The sequence below is a fragment of the Carassius gibelio genome, chromosome A17, assembly GCF_023724105.1.
Source record: "Carassius gibelio isolate Cgi1373 ecotype wild population from Czech Republic chromosome A17, carGib1.2-hapl.c, whole genome shotgun sequence".
In the NCBI taxonomy this organism is placed as follows: domain Eukaryota; kingdom Metazoa; phylum Chordata; class Actinopteri; order Cypriniformes; family Cyprinidae; genus Carassius; species Carassius gibelio.
The window spans coordinates 17,757,803-17,773,956 of NC_068387.1; the positions used below are offsets into that span (position 1 = coordinate 17,757,803).

Here is a 16,154-nt window from a genome sequence, read left to right on the forward strand (position 1 = left end):
GTGGAATAAGGTCATTTCAAACGTGATGTCACTTTAAAAGCGGCTGCCTCCCTCACCATTGCAGCAGTGCAGCAGGCTGAGCAGCGTGTCCAACAGGTATCTGATGATAGTTCTGAGCTGCTCGGTAGAAGAGTTCTGGACCAGCTCTCTGGGGTCATAGTTCTCGGGCAGGTGTTTCCGGGTGGCTCCCAGAGACACACGCAACCTCTGGACCGCGTGGTGCGCCAGGTTGAGCTGCAGCTGGAGCTGAATGCAGTCTTGATAGGCAGAGAAAACACGGGAATCCTCCTCAACGGCTTTATCGGGCTTGCGCAGGAAGTACTGTGCATTATTAGCGCTGTTAAGAGGTGGCAGGTCGATGTTCTGAAGTAGTGTCTCAAGTCGATGACAGGCCAGATTATACCTATAAGAGGTTAGCAAATTTAATACAGCATACCATTTGTGCAAAATGAAAACTCGCATAAAAAATGTTAACGCAATATTTTAATTATTAGCACTTATTCCAGTATAATTCTAAATACATGACCATTTAAAAGTTTGGGGTTCATAAGATTTTTAAATATTTTTGAATAATTGTCTTATGTTCACCAAGGCTGCATAATTTAAAATAAACATTTTCTATTCTGAAATGTTTAAAGATATATTTTATTCTGGTGATGGCAAAGCTGGAATTTTCAGAATTTTCGTCAAACTGTTTTTCGGCATTTTATTTTTGTGGCAACCGTGATATTCCTTATTCTTAGGGTTCTTTGATGAATAGAAAGTTTAAAAGAACATTGAAATAATTTTTTAGTAACATAAAAAAAATGTCTTTACAGTCACTTTTGTTCAACTCAACATGCCCCTGAAAAAAAAAAAAATAAATAAAACTTGCTCACCCTAAATTATGAATGCCGATGGCAGTTTTAAAGCCTCACTAACCTGCACTGAATGTCTTCCTGTAGGGCCACCATCATCGACAAATGTTGATCCAGATCTGGCTGACTGCCAGCGTCGCTCTCTCCCCTAAGAGGGTCATGCATCAGCTTCAGTTCACTTTCCCATGGCAGGATATAGGTGTGGCCATAATAAAAACCCAATGGGATTTTAGCCCGGGCATTAGTGCTGCCATATCGACCAATCACAGTGATCTGGGGGAGGGTGACAAAATGAGTGACAGAGATGTCTCAATATAAGAATGATATTTTCTGCATTAAAGCTTATAGAAAACAAACTGTTATGAGCCCTGTACACATTAGAATATGATAAACGTGCATAAACCTTCATGAATCTGCAGACTGGAGGTGGCAGCAAGTCGTGCAGAATCAGCGAGTGCGTGCTGATATCTGTGGCGACCACGAGTCGCCTCCCGTCCACCTCCTCCCCAAGAGTCCAAATATCGATGGAAAGGGAGGCCAAGTCAGCACATGTGGGGATCAGTGCATCCGTCAGCAACACCGCTCGGCCGAAATCTAGAGTCACAAACCGTCTTGCACCTACAGAGAAAAAGACATTCCGTCTTTACCTCAAAGATCAGACGATCCAAAGATGTGCACCAAAACATGCTAGATTTTGTATAATATGATGAAAAAAATGCAAGTCAAACAATTCCAATTGCCTTGGAAGTTTTCTGGTGTTGGGAACCACTGCTCTAGTGTGTGGGCTGAAGTGTGAAGTACCTGAATGCATTCGTTCGATTATTATGGACTGGTGAGGTGGAGGTTGTAGAAAGTGAGAGGCCTGTGAGATTGCCAATGCCAAGCCACTTCCTACGGGGTTCTGCAATGACAACACACACATGCACACACATTAGCTGAACCGAAGATCAACTTCAGAAAGTAAATAAACAACACACGGCCACTTGCATGAAAATAACACATTATTTATGCTACATTACCTACAAGCCTCTGCTACTGTGCTCAAATTTGCCACAAAATCCATTTTGGAGAATATTTGCTAAATAATAATAATCATTTAAACAATGTGAATTTACAAGCACAAGGTTTTCAAAACGTACTGGTTTGGTTTTCTGTGTGTTTTTATTCTGTGCTGAAAGGTTGACAGGTGGAGGATCGATCACAGATCCTGGGAAGAGCTGAGCCAGTTCCACACTAATAGCCGCAGACACTGCCTCATTCGGTGGGGTGAGAGGAGGCGTCATGAACAGCGGTGTAGTTTTAGGGGTGGGCGGGATGACGTCAGAGGGGTGGATGAAGAAGCCTGGGGCGGAGGACGGGTTGGATGACACCGAGTTGACAACGCCTGATGCTGCGCCAGCTGCCGCTGAGGTGGTCTGGTGAAGTTTGGCCTCCAGCTTCGCCTTCTGTTTCATGAGAGAACCACTTACATAAAGTCATAAAGTACTGAATTAATCGTGACGCATCAAGATTAAAATGAATAAAGAATGTATTCATTTATAACCTGCTGCTGGAGTTTTAGAAGCTGTTGCTGCTTCTCCTGAAGAACTTGAAGCTGCTGTTCGGCAGACACCATTGCATGAGACAGAGACTGCAGGGCCACCTGTGCAGCCGAGCTAAGGGCCGTTGATGCTTCACCAACGTTCCCAGAAGACAGCCCTGTCACTGTGGGTGTCACGCCAAAGGTGCTCACTGTAGAAGATGGGAAAGGGAGACAGGCTTTAGCACTAAAGATGTGCTTACATTTACTGGTGCTCAGCAAAAGATTTCATGCAAAATCCAATAATTTAAATAGAAATCAGATCGAGTTTCACATGACGGTGGAAAAGTTTTTGCAGATTTCAGGAGCTGCTCGCTTGGCTGCTTGGTTTGAACGTAACATTTGTGTGAGCTGTGCTTCATGCTAAACTAGTTTCTCCAAGTGGCCACACTTTAAAAGATGAGGTCCATGATGACACACAGTTAGTTGTAAAGCAAACAAGATGTGAAAGAGAGGAAAAGGAAAGTGGGATATATACCGGTGAACATACTTGCATCATCCCTCTCCACCCTGGTGCCATCACTGGTGGAGACGCAAGTAAAGTGCAGGGGTTCGACCTCGAGCAGGCCAGTCAGAGCAGTAAAACTGCCCTCTGCCGCCCCACTGCTGTTCACTTTCCCATTACCTGACATTAGACCCAAAAACCATTAAATGTTTGTCTTTCCTACTTTGATATTTATTGATGAATGAAAGCGTATGAGGGAAGAATGCATTGACACACCTGAGAGAATATCAGACAAGTCAATCTCATCCGACTGGACCCCAATGCTGCTGCTGAAGGCATTCTTACAGGAAGACCCGCTCACCTCCAGATCAAACAGCACTGGGTCAAATGGAGACCCATACAGACCATATCTGAAAAGAGATGACCGTGACAAAGCAATGTCATTTCCTTAAAATGATCACTTCTACATGCTCCAAAAGAGCTTTTTGTAACAAATTAAAAAAGTTGACCTGGTCTGCAAAAGTGCCTCAAGTGGAGTCAGGCGGTCCTGCAGCTGCCGAGAGACAGTAGTGAGCAGAGAGGCGCAAGAGGTACTGCAGCCTGCCAGGTCCTCATCTTTCACATAATTTAACAGGACAAAATACCAAAAGACAGATCCTGAAAGACAGGAACACAAGCATTTTAAAATTCCACATTTAATTACATTAAGCATTGTTTAATAAATAGTTTACATTTTTGGAATGAAACCGTCTCATCACTATAACAAATATTAAAAGGCACTATACATTTACAACTATAAGAAAAATTACCTCCTGTGGCAGCAGCAGGCAAATAAGGCATATTATCCAGAAGAGCTTTAAACAGAGCCTGGCCAAAACCCTGCTGACCGGGGTCTCCTTTACCGGTACTAAAATGTGAAAGACATTTATCCATTAAACTTAATGAACAAGACAGCACTGTATCTGCACGTTAACGGGAAAGCCTAGTTCATTAGTTCTGCAATGAGACTACAAAAAGACTGAAGATCAGAAAATAGAGAGGCTGCAAACTCACCTAATACAAAGTGCAAGAAAGCGAGAGCATTTATGTGCTACACTGCGTCCAGCCTCAAAGAAACATGCCTTGATGATGTCTGTCAGCCGTCTCCTAGTTTTAGTCAAAAGCCCCTCCTTCCCCTCTCTCAAACTAAAGGACAAGGGATTATAAAATTCATTAAAAGAGGCAAAAGGTAAAACTGGATGACTAAAAATGCAGCTACGCCTTACCTGCAGGGTCCGTTGGAGTAAACCCCTGCCAGCCAGCAGAGGATGTCCAAAATGAGACTCTGACAGTGTTCTGAGCTCTGTCCGTCTTCTCCACGCTTACACAAACCTCTTAGCAACTTTTCATGGAGCTCAGGAAACTGAAGCATTGCACAGCGTTGCACTCTGGAAAATAAAAGCAGATAGACGGCACATTCAGACAATGGACTGGCCGTGGCATTCCTTAAAATGCATCACTGAACTTGCTTACTTAATGTGCAAACTAACACATGCATACACTACTGTTCAAACACTTGAGTGTCAGTAAGGAAATGCATATTTATTCAACAAGGTTGCATTCAATTGATCAAAACTGACAACAGAGACACTTTTATTTGACCAGACATTTTTTTTTTTTTTTTCTTTCAAATGCTGTTCTGTTGAACTTTCTGTTTATCAAAAATGTATCACAGTCAACACAACAATATTAAGCAGATCTATGGTTATTCAACATTGATTATAAGAAACTTGAGCACCAAATCAGCATATTAGATTGATTTCTGAAGGATAATTTGACACTGAAGACTGGGGAAATGGCTGCTGGAAATTTTTGTGTTGCCTTCACAGAAATGTCATTTATATTAAAATATTTAAAAATAGAAAGGTTATTTTTAATATATCAGAATATACTGTAATTTTGACCAAACAAATACAGCTTTGGGGAGCAGAAAATTAAAATTCTTCCCAACTTCAGATATGTGAATGGTACTTTATAGTATATACTCCTACCGTTCTTTTGGTACAGACGTTTTCTTAAATCTCCTAATTGTGACAGACACTTCCTGGAGCAAGTCACAGCCCCGCAGGTTATCAGGCTTTTTAGGGGTAGACTGAGGATCTGCTTTAGACGTGGAGGCCTTTTCCTTAAAAACATAGAGATTTTATGAAAATTAGAACTGTCGTGTGGTTCATGATTTGGTCTTTACCTCTGTGCGAAGAACACAGACCAAGTGAAGAGTTCTCTCTTTTATGAAGCAATGCAGCTATACAGCCACTAGAAGTCTGTACAGTAGTTATACAGCTCAATCTCACCCACAAACCAGGACTCAAGAGCAATGACCTCAATGTCTTGCAGAAATTAGTGTTTTGAAACCGCTTGAACAAACACCAAGGATTACATGCTTTGGTTTAAAAAAAAAGCATGAAAGTCAGTTACAGTTCAAGTTAGTGTTTGTACTGTACCTTTGTGGCCTGAGCTCTCTGTAGCAGGGATGAGAGCGAATGGGTTTTACTACTGTGAGGTTTGGCTGAGGGCATCCGCACCACCGGCCTCAAGCTCTCATCAAGACCCTTATCATTCACTGCCTTAATGTGCACCAAGAACGAACGATACTTTCCCCCTGCCATGCCTAGAAAGTGGAATGATTTGAATTCATTTGTTCTAAATATAAGAGATTTACAACAGAATTCAAGACTATGACATCAGTATTAATGTGCATACATCTCATTTACTAACACCTAAATGCCTATAATATTTAAAGGTACAATCAGTATTTTTTGTGTTGCATATTAATGCCTGTTAAATACTTGTGCGCTTCTGCACTTGTTTATAGCTGTGTTTTTTCACTGTTAATCTACTGACACACAGTTCAGGCAAACCTTTAAGGAGTTTGGGACTTGTAAGACTGAGCATCCCTGCATGTCCAGACAGATCCAGTCCACCGGACAACCACACCGGCCCACACAAGATATCATCTTTGTGCTCCTGCAAAAACGGACACAGCCTGGAGCCTGAGACAGATGGAGATTTATTATTAAAAAAATGCTGACAGATGTTAGCATAACAGGTGAACGTTTTCAGGTGGTCAAGATAGCTTGAATCATCAGGACTATTACCTGCAGACTCCTCGATGTCCATGAACTGGATGTCCTCTGAGAAATCGTGCAGGTGAGATTGTCCATTCTTCTCTCCGTTTGAGTGCAAGACATGAGACAAGGGGAAAACAATCTGCCTGTCCACTGCTGTCTCTGCAGTACAAAGATTTACGCAACAAAAGATTAATTTGGGGAATAAAATCGGACCAAACAAGCCCATGGAATCTACGGTAACTTTTTCTGCTTAAGGGTGACTCACCATTCACTTTGCCCAGGCCTGGTGATTTGTTCTTCAGCAGTGTGACCTGGATTTGTGGGATGTTAGTAATACTGCTGTTTAGCACAAACTTGAAGTCCACATGTCCAACCATGCAGGCTTTGGGCAAGACCAGCTCGAATACGTGCTCGTCCCAGCTGGAGCTGAGAGAGAGAGATATTTGGCAGATTGGCTTCAACACAAGCTGTTTTTAGACTAAAGAGAAAGTTTTGAGTTCTGAAACTTACAGGATGTTTTAGAGTACAAAGACCTCTTATATGCAAAAAGGCAAATTCAAGGGAATTTTAATTTCTAAGTTAACTACAACTGTTTTCATACATACATGATCATGTATACTTTGAGGGTGGGTGTATGCTGTTTAAGGGAGAATGTAGGCTGTTTGTGAATGCACACCTGTCACTCTGTAGTTTCCAGGTGCGTGTGTGTTGCGCTGCATCGCCGTGGTGCTGCTGGTGAAGGTGTTGCGGATGCCGCCTTTGCTGCTGTTCCTGCTGCACCTCCACCCAGCACGGGGGCACGGTTGCCGAGAAGCGTGGCGTCAGCGTTTCAAAACGTGTTAGTTCCACCAGAGAAGAAAGTGTCTCTGCCGTCAATGGCTGGTCCACTAGGAGGTCAACTCCTGCCAATAAGACACACAGCTTACTATAATGAACATTTCCACAGGTACGAAGCAAACCACCATTTTACTGCTAGTGTGATTTACACAGAGAGAAAATGCAACATCAGATGACACAATGAACAAAGAACACCACAGGAGGAACATTTCCTTGAAAGTTCACGTCCGCTGTTTTAATTACACAAAATTCAATTTAGCAGAACCAACTGATTTCTTAAACCGCTTGTGATGCATCTTCTTCTTCTTGCTTTACGGCGGATTGCAGACTTATAAGTGCATTACTGCCACCTGTCTCTCAAATGGACTATTGACACTTCTTAAGATTGTAGATAGAGTGTCGATGGTCCATTTGAGAGATAGGTGGCAGCAATGCACTAAGTCGTCTGATCCGCTGTGAAGCAAGAAGAAGAATACACATCATGTGCTGGCAGTTGAGAATGTGCTCAGGACAGTTCAGACATTGCGGTGAATCAGAGGTTTGAGTTAAAAATCTTCAATTGTGTTCTACTGAAGAAAAAAAAGTCACCTACATCTTGGATGCCCTGTGGGTAGGCAGATAAACGTACAATTTTCATTTTTGGGGGGAACTATACTTTTAAGGTGTGGATGTGAGATAGCTGAAGTTGCAAATTAAATAAACCATCTAATACCCTGCTTTACCAGACAGACGCAAAAACACACAAAGTTTATTGTGTTTTCATGCGTCACCCACCTGTGATACCTGGGCTCGAAGGATTTGATGTGGGCTTTGCTCCGTCCAGTAGTTGCTCTGCCCTATTAGACAGGGGTCCGTCGACAAAAATGTCGGCGTCATCGATATCATCACAAACACCTCCAATTTGAAGGAAATGAAGCTCTCCACCTTCATATAGGAAAAAAAATTAATAAATACAAACTTATGTGACCGAGTGCACAAGCTTCAGAAATTAACCTTGGATAACATTTAAATAATTGCATGTAGCATTGTTTACTACAAGTAAAAATATTAATATTTAATACTTTCAAAACTAGAAAGTAGATTGTTTTCTATATATTCTGGAGAAAATGGTGCAAAAATTCTTAAGACAATGTTCTGGTCACAAGCCAAATCAATAGTGTGTCTACTATGCTATTCAGGATATTCTAGGTATTAACTGGTTTCCTCCTCCAATGCGAGTTGGACACTTTTTTGCCTGCAAGTGAACACTAAACAGTCAGATACCTGTAAAAGTAAAAAAAAAAAAAAAAAAAGGACAGGCACACCTAATCAACAAACCACACAATTTATTTATTCATATGCATATAAAGGATGGTAGACACATCATACTTCATACTTGTTCAGCTCCCTAATTGCAATTACATCTTATATTAGGGCCTTCCACACGGTTTAGTTCCAGAACTAAATGTACAGTACTATAGTACTACTATAGGTTCCTGTCTTAATCAAAGATTTTAGTCTTAATCAAACTACTTATCAATAAATACAGTAACGGACTGTATTTAAAATGAAAAATGAAAAGATACAAAAATGAAAGTGAAAGGCAGGGGTGTTATACCCTATTCTCCCTTATTCTAATAAATGCACAAATCAGCATATCAGAATGATTTCTTAAGGATAATGTGACACTGAAGACTGGACTGGCTGCTGAAAATTCAGGAATACATTTTAATGAAAATGCATACTCAAAAACACATAACAGCAAAACTGGCATTAATAGACCAGAGCAACAGATTAATAAACTTTACCGCTAATTTTGTTTACTTCAGCCAATCAAAAAAAGAAATACAAATCATAAAACCAGAACAGTGAAAATCCTCGACTCCCCAAGGTCACTTCTCATGGATGCAAGTGAAACAGCGGCCATGTTTAAGAGTCGGTTGAGCTCACTATGCTTAATGAGAACCTTACTGTTACCATGGCGATGGGTTAAGTGTAGGCAGCAAGCTAAACTGAAAGAAACAGTGAACTTCCATGCCTCACATCTCCTTGTTAGTGAGCAACACAAGAAGAAGCTAGTGCTAACAGTTGAATCACAAATAAAAGTGTCAATAAATTGCTTACCTTTTGTGCAGGCACACAGTCGGTCGGTGCCTGAGCAGTAGGTAACAGAGACGAAGGGATCCACCTCCTCTGTCCCCTCTTTCTTGAGTGGCTCCACCTTGGCCAGCACCTCTAAGGTGGACAAGTCTAGAATCATGATGTAACCCGCCTGTGTAGTCACCACCAGGTGTCCAAGTCCAGCCACCTCTCCTCTCTTCTCCTTCCCAGTGACAGTTCCCATACATGTGCCAGCTGTCACTGCAGATGCAACCGTCCCCGTGCCATTTTTGAGCCCAGAAGGTGTCGACTCCTCAGACGTTTCCTCTCCGTCATCCTCTCTGCCATCCAGCACATCTGGCGGCAGGAGGAGGAGAGACGTGACAGCATCCCGAGGGTCACGAATCTGCTGCACCTTAACTGGTTCTTCCTCCAGGGTCACAATGCGGGTGGAGTAATTCAACTTATAGAGTGCAAGGTATCCGCCACCACCACTGGCCCCTAGAGGTCTGGAAGTATGGGGCTGCTGCTGGTCATGAGGGGGCAGGATGAGAGGGGTCTTTGGAGGAGAGGTGCCCGCGTGGGCGTCATGGCCATTGGCCAGTGTCTGTCCTTTGCGATGGCCACAGAGGGCTGAATGCAGACGATTAAGTGTGTTTAACACCTCCACTTGATTGATAGCGCTAAGAGACTCTACGGAGCATGGTTGAAGACCAACTAACAAGTGTAATCCATCGCTGCAGGGCGTGATGGAGTCAACGTACAGGTTCTCTTCCTCCAACGCTTTTGGCAAGCGCAAGCACTGTACCAGAGAGCCCGGCCGTGGAGCCAAAGAGCTCCACTTTTCCCCATCCAGAGGTCCGAGCCCAGTCGCCGCATCCGCAAACTGCTGGATATATGTGATGGGAGGGTCCTGCAGCAGCAATTGCTCATGCGAGTCGAACTCCATCTCGATAATCTGTGGGACAGTGAAGCCCTCTTCGTGAAGCCCTTTGCTCATCAGGTTGTTCATCTGGGTGAACACCTTCCCTGAAGACTTCTCATCAGCTTCCTTGATGCTGTACAGGAGTAGTACAGGCATAGTCCTATGCACAGGGGTGGCTGGTGGTAGGTTTGGGGAGCCCATGTCTGTGAGGGGATTACAGGACCCGATCTCCATGGGACCCTGGTCCGGTGCAAGCCCCTCAGGGGCAGCGGTCCTTACTGGGCTATCCATGGAGCGTCGAGATGGAGGGGGACCTAGTGGAGAACTAGCTGCTGACCTGTAGCTTAGCAGTCCGCCGGCCAGCAGGCAGGGGAAGGGAATGTTATGGTGCTCGGCCGTCCTCTCCTTAGACTTGTCGGCTTTGGGGGGGCCCAGTGAGTGCGAGGGGTTGGCTCCCAGCTCCTCCAGGTCTTTAACGGTGTCCTCCAGCACACTGGCCACCACCTCCCACTGCAACTTCTCAGGCTGCTGTAGGACACTGAGAGCAGTGACTCCCAAACTCACCTCCATTGTCTCTTTCTGACCCAGTTGGCCTACACGTATGGAAAGCAGGAGAATGATAAATAATGTGTTTATTGACAACACTAAGTGCAGATATGAAAACCAAGTGTTGAAACATAACATTATTAAGACATGAAAATCAATTTTATAGTTTTTACCTGTGACCGACTCTGATCTGGAATGCTCTTCGCTGTCCGAGTCCTCTATCTGGTCATCGCTAGGGACAAAAACACAGGAAATGTTCAATAAACACAATAACAGAGCAAGACATCTTTAAATAATTTGCCACAAGTGTGTAGAAGTAGGTTTAGCACCTGTCCCCCTCTAGTTTGGGTAAGTCAGAGCAGCAGGTGGCCTCCTCTAGCCAGGAAAGCGTGGGCCTTCGTGATTCTATGCCTGTAAGACTTTGCTGCTCACTGCTGGACAGGATCAGCTGCCTCAAGATGGCTGGGTCATATGGGTTCACCTCAAACTTTAAATGCACCTGCAGAGGTGAGAAAAATGTTGAGCACAGAGATTTAGTTGTACTGCATCTTTCTCGTCCACTTTAGAGATAGTGATGAACAACAAACCTTCATAAGCTTCAAAACATCCCAGATGCAAATCTTCCCCCTTTTGGTTGCCGTAGCAAGGAAATGAGGGCAGCTACCAAACCCATAGCACACAATTTTATCTGAACCATCTGCACTGGGAAACTGGGCTGGACTGGTGGCCAGGGTGACCGATAGCGGAACGTTTTGTGTGTGCTCCCCTTTCACGAAGGGACAGTTGGGCGAGTGGCGCTCATGCTCAGACCTAAAAAAAATATCAGATGTTTTATGGTTAATAGCAATAGGAAGGAAATCCCTCAGCTCTTGGCCTTCATTATGGTTCATGTGAAAGTGAGTGAGACATTATAGCCATGTTTTAGTGGGGTGCTTCTCACCAGGGCTCATCTGTAGGTTCCCAGCACACTAAACACACACTGCAGGTGAAGCACATGGCCCGGTCATCACCTGTAGATGCAGGCTAAAAGGAAGAAGACAGAGCTGTTAGCACCATTCACAGTGCAGAGAGATGTTCAAAGACCTGATACAAGTGGACAAAGATAACACATTATAGCACAACATCAGCAATACTGCAATACCCACAAACAAAAGTAAAAGAATTACATGAATTAATTATAATCACTTATAATTTCTGTATGTGGGAACCAAATTTGATTTGCTCTTCAGCATGTTACATTTAGCACAAGTCTTTACATGAAAGACTCTTACATTAGCACAAAGTGTTTACATGAAAGACTCCTTAACTTACACCAATGCATCTGGTATAACTGTTTAAAAAGGTTAAAGTCTACCTAGACGGTCCGAGCAAACCTTAAAATATATTTCAGTTCATAATTAATCACGTTTTCCCATTTTGCAGAATGTCCCTTTGCGGTGGCATCACCCTTTCATCCACAACACAGAAGCACTGTTCTCCTTTGGCACTTTTCGGTTGGCATGGCAACAGGGAACATGGGTAAGAGGAGTAGTGTGGTCTCCTTGGTTACCAGCACAGCTCAACCCTCCTTGGCATGCATGATGACTTAAGTACAGACAATACATCATGCACCAGAGCATCATCAGGAATTCCCTAATATTACAATAAATCTAAAAGAAGCATTCATAAAATGACCTTTGATCTCATAATAGTCATTTTAAATATTAATTGGTGTTAATGTGCTGGATTTATTTCTGTTGTTTTTATGGCAGGAACAATTAGAAATTTGTTTTTCATTCTTGATGACACAGTTTATGTCTGTTCAAAATGATATCACTTTCAATAGTGATACAATCAGTCAGTGGCCATCAAGAGGAATCATTCAAACAGCGAAAAAAGAAACCAAAAATAACAAACGCCACTTGAAAAGCAAAGCCAAGAGGACCTTAGCACAGAACGCCAAGGCAAAATTTAAAGGTGGCAGTCAATTTGGAAAGAATCATTGCCATGGTAATGACACAAACCTGGTGATAAAAGCCTGCCTGGGACATGGGATCAGGCTGAGCCCACCTGTAGCCAGAATGAGGCCAGGACATGAACGTCTCTCTCCTGTTAGCTTCACTGTACATCAAAGACCTGTAAATATCAAAAAAGTCAAACAATCTTTGGTGGTAAAGTGCTTCAAATCACTAACTCCTCAAATACACTATCGTTTTTTATACTTTTTGTGGAAAATCTGACCGTAAATATAAGGTGTTCTGGGCGGTTTCCAGTGTATTTTAGTGTGGTTACATAAGGTGTGCTGGGTGATTTTAACCTACTTTAATTTATTTTTCACCTACTGTCCACAAATGGAAATGGAAAAGTAATGGCACAATTCTCAAGCTGCACTATTTGAGGTATATTTTATCATTCTGAATGTGGTTATGCCATCACAAATAAGTCAACAAACCCTGAAGTGCCCCATCTTGTGTAGTTACCTGTCTACAGAGCGCCCGGGTCCAACACCCAGCTCTGGCCTGCCGCTTGGTAAGAGGTAGGAGAGTCTGTCCATGACCGAAGAGGCGACCGACAGGGCTGCAACATTCTGATTCAACTTTTTCAACTCATTCACGATGGCATTGGTTACCACTTTAAGCACATGATGAGGGAGATGGAAGGTCACGGTGGCCCACTGGAAAGTGAGAAAAATGTAGGGTAACATTAAATTCCAACAGCATTCACAGCAACAGCATTCAAGTTCAGCCGCCTTATTTCAGGCCAAGTGTTTCAATATTCCTTTAACTGTAGTGTTTGAACAAGTCTAAACAAGCTTGTTCACAACGATCCTGGCTTATTTGAACTTTCCCTCTCATTCAGAAAAACCTCCAATGTTCAAACATGAAATAACCTGATGCACAATCTGTGCACTTTCAAAGAGCCAGGAAGGTTCCAGAACCCAGTGTGGTGGCCTGACAGGGGTCAATGGAGAGCTGAGTGAGAAATCGATCACCGTAGTTGAAGCTCATTGTTACAGCAATGCAATCTGGTTGTCTGCCAAATCATGGGAAAAAGGGTGCTTAGATCACTACACAAGGGAACACTTCTTTCATTTTCTTTTTTTTTAACCACGTGGAGCTGATGCCTAGGTCCAGACTGCAGTAATATGCTGATGGCTTAGAGGACGCAGAGGAGAAACATGCCATCATTATTAACTGCAGAGGCCCATTTATTTAAAGACTCACAAAGAGAGAGCTGATCTAGGATCAGTTTCATTCCTTTAATCTAGACGAATATGACTCATGCACAGATGGGCGAAAACAGATCCTAGATCAGCATTTATGAGAGGTCCTTATAAACGCAAATATATAAAGAAGCCGCACACTGCCGGTGTGATAACCGATGCTCTTGTTTTCTCATTACACAGCTGCAATCTGTATATACTATACACAGAAGACTAAAGAAATCTCTGCTCTGTGTCTGCAGCAATGAGAGCTTCAATTGGTATTATCACTAGCACATTATTTTTTACTTATTTTTAAATAGTTAATTTAACTTCACATACAACTAATAGATTTTTTACAGAATTTTTAATTTGGTTTTTTTTTTTTTATATATTTGTTGTATACGGTTTATTGCTATTGTATTTTTATTATTACTGGGACAATATTTATATTTATAAAACAAAATAATAATAATTTATGTAAAACTATTCTGCTGATTATTATACCAAAAGAACACTTTGCAACTAAAACTTGTTCTTGAAGGTGAACAAAATGGCACCTGAGAGGGAAAAAATTGTAAGCAAGCGATCCATTAAGTAAATTTCTGCTGCAGAGAATCCTGTCACACATAATCATGTGTTACTCTTTAAACTGAGTGTTTCTCTGCTCTTCACTTTGCATTCTTACAGTAGCTGTCGTGATTTCACTGGCACAGGTGCATTAGTGGGAGTCTTTGATCATCCTCCTGTTACTGCAGGGCTACTGATACACCTCGGAGCTCTGCCGCACCGCTGTTCAATACAGCCTGTGTGTGTCTGCACAGATCAGTCACTGTAAGGATGCGTTTCATGAATAATCTATACGCTGTAATGCTACATGACTCAACTATTCTTGCTTATTATCAAACACAAACACACACAGTCAGATTGCATTACATCAGCAAGCATGCTCCACACACACTCAGTGTCACAAGGTTTTAATTCCACTTTATGGGACCCACAAATTCAAGAAAGGAAAAGGCGGCCAGAAGCTCTGCAGCACTGAAACATGAAGCCAAATCCCAGCACTGCACAATATGAATGGATGGCGAATAGTACCAGAGTGCGTGTTTGTGTCAAACAGAGAACCAGTCCTGTGACTGAAGAACACTTTAGGAATATGAATACAATTTAAAAAATTCTTGATAGGAGAGAATGTGTTTTCTATGGAAGTCTGTTTCTGCTTCAGATTTTTTTAAAAAGATAACTAAGCAGTGAAGCTCTAAAAAGTTAATGCCACAATTGCAAAAAGGTGCATTGTGATATACAGTTTTAATTGTGCGCTATAAAGTCAAATGATTAGACATGTTGAAATAAATACATAATCGCAATTGTGAAATATTATTATACTCTGTGGTTACAAAAACCATTCTAATGATTAAAAACTTATGAGTTGACTTATGAATGATGGATCCTCCTTCCTGTTAGCCTCACCTTTGCCACTTTGTGATTGGCCGCCGTCTCATGCGAGGTATTCTCCAGGCCTTCTTTGAGCTGGGTGAGAAAGAGCTCATAGCCCTCTGTGTTGGAAACATCCACCTTCTCCATACATGCATACAACATCTGCTGGGCCTGCAGGGGAACATCATATTTCATGTTTACCACTTATTCAAACCTCAAATGTGCAGAATATAAGCAAAAAGTCAATCATCTATATACAGAGTGGAGCTGATGGCAGTCCATCACCTTTAAAGCAAAACTGCACCGTGATGGCCTCATCGAGTATGTATTTTCTCATGTGGATATCAAATGATAGTGTTGAAGTGTTAAGCCATTAGACTGCTTCAGATTATTAAGGGATACTAATCTCAAAGGACCATTAGCACAGGAGTGACAGTACTTTCTACTACAGAAAACTTAACCATAAAGATGTTGCACAAGATTACTATTTCATATAAGAGCTGCTCCTCTAAAAATGTCTAGGTTTACACAAAAATATTAATCAGCACAACAATAAACAAATGCAGTAAGAAATGTTACTTGAGCATCAAATCAGCATATTACAAATATTTCTGAAAGGTTCATGCTAGACTGAAATTACATAATTAAAATGGATTAAAAATAAAAACTGTTAATTGCAATAGTCAAATTATTGCATAACAATAATGCATTTTTTTATCAAATAAATGAAATTCTAGCCATCGTAAGATACTTAAAAATGTAAAATAATTCCCAATCTCAAACTTTTGAACGGCAGTGTACTTTTAAATTAACCTGGGTTACCCTGATTCAATCTTTTGCTTCCAATTACACACAGAATCAGTCTTTCTTCCATTTCATGTTGATTTGTAATGACATTTTATTTAAAACCAATACAGGGTCAACACTAAAAATTTTGAACCTGAGCTCATCATCACGGCTATTTTTTTTGATGCTTCAGAGTTCAATGCACTGGGTAACACAGTCACAAATCGTAAAAGGGCCTTAAAACGCAGTGTGTCTTTTCAGACGCGCTCACACCTTACATTACTCCCTACCTCTCAATAAGAATAAAGCACATCACAGGGATTATGCTTGACTCCACCTAGAGATTTCCAACTATTTATGCTATTTTTG

General features: G+C 41.9%; 1 protein-coding gene across 6 annotated transcripts in view; it reads right to left on the minus strand.

The window, feature by feature from the left end:
• LOC128031580 (baculoviral IAP repeat-containing protein 6) overlaps positions 1-16,154 on the minus strand; it is a 77,556-nt gene that overhangs the window by 56,280 nt on the left and 5,122 nt on the right. For 3 of the 6 annotated variants that reach the window (XM_052619901.1, XM_052619902.1, XM_052619905.1), the window contains exons 3-29: positions 15,033-15,170; positions 12,838-13,031; positions 12,382-12,493; positions 11,319-11,401; positions 10,966-11,188; positions 10,708-10,877; positions 10,552-10,610; positions 8,932-10,425; positions 7,603-7,752; positions 6,668-6,893; positions 6,257-6,417; positions 6,019-6,150; positions 5,782-5,913; positions 5,365-5,531; positions 4,912-5,045; positions 4,147-4,308; positions 3,935-4,066; positions 3,691-3,788; positions 3,391-3,538; positions 3,158-3,291; positions 2,915-3,061; positions 2,401-2,588; positions 1,997-2,302; positions 1,659-1,758; positions 1,261-1,475; positions 922-1,130; positions 57-403 (exon numbers count right to left, since the gene is read on the minus strand). In XM_052619901.1, the coding sequence (XP_052475861.1) occupies positions 57-403; positions 922-1,130; positions 1,261-1,475; positions 1,659-1,758; positions 1,997-2,302; positions 2,401-2,588; positions 2,915-3,061; positions 3,158-3,291; positions 3,391-3,538; positions 3,691-3,788; positions 3,935-4,066; positions 4,147-4,308; positions 4,912-5,045; positions 5,365-5,531; positions 5,782-5,913; positions 6,019-6,150; positions 6,257-6,417; positions 6,668-6,893; positions 7,603-7,752; positions 8,932-10,425; positions 10,552-10,610; positions 10,708-10,877; positions 10,966-11,188; positions 11,319-11,401; positions 12,382-12,493; positions 12,838-13,031; positions 15,033-15,170 (5,761 nt within the window). The remainder of the gene's footprint in view (positions 1-56; positions 404-921; positions 1,131-1,260; positions 1,476-1,658; positions 1,759-1,996; positions 2,303-2,400; positions 2,589-2,914; positions 3,062-3,157; positions 3,292-3,390; positions 3,539-3,690; positions 3,789-3,934; positions 4,067-4,146; positions 4,309-4,911; positions 5,046-5,364; positions 5,532-5,781; positions 5,914-6,018; positions 6,151-6,256; positions 6,418-6,667; positions 6,894-7,602; positions 7,753-8,931; positions 10,426-10,551; positions 10,611-10,707; positions 10,878-10,965; positions 11,189-11,318; positions 11,402-12,381; positions 12,494-12,837; positions 13,032-15,032; positions 15,171-16,154) is intronic. The other 3 variants (XM_052619907.1, XM_052619904.1, XM_052619903.1) reach the window with 2 other exon arrangements.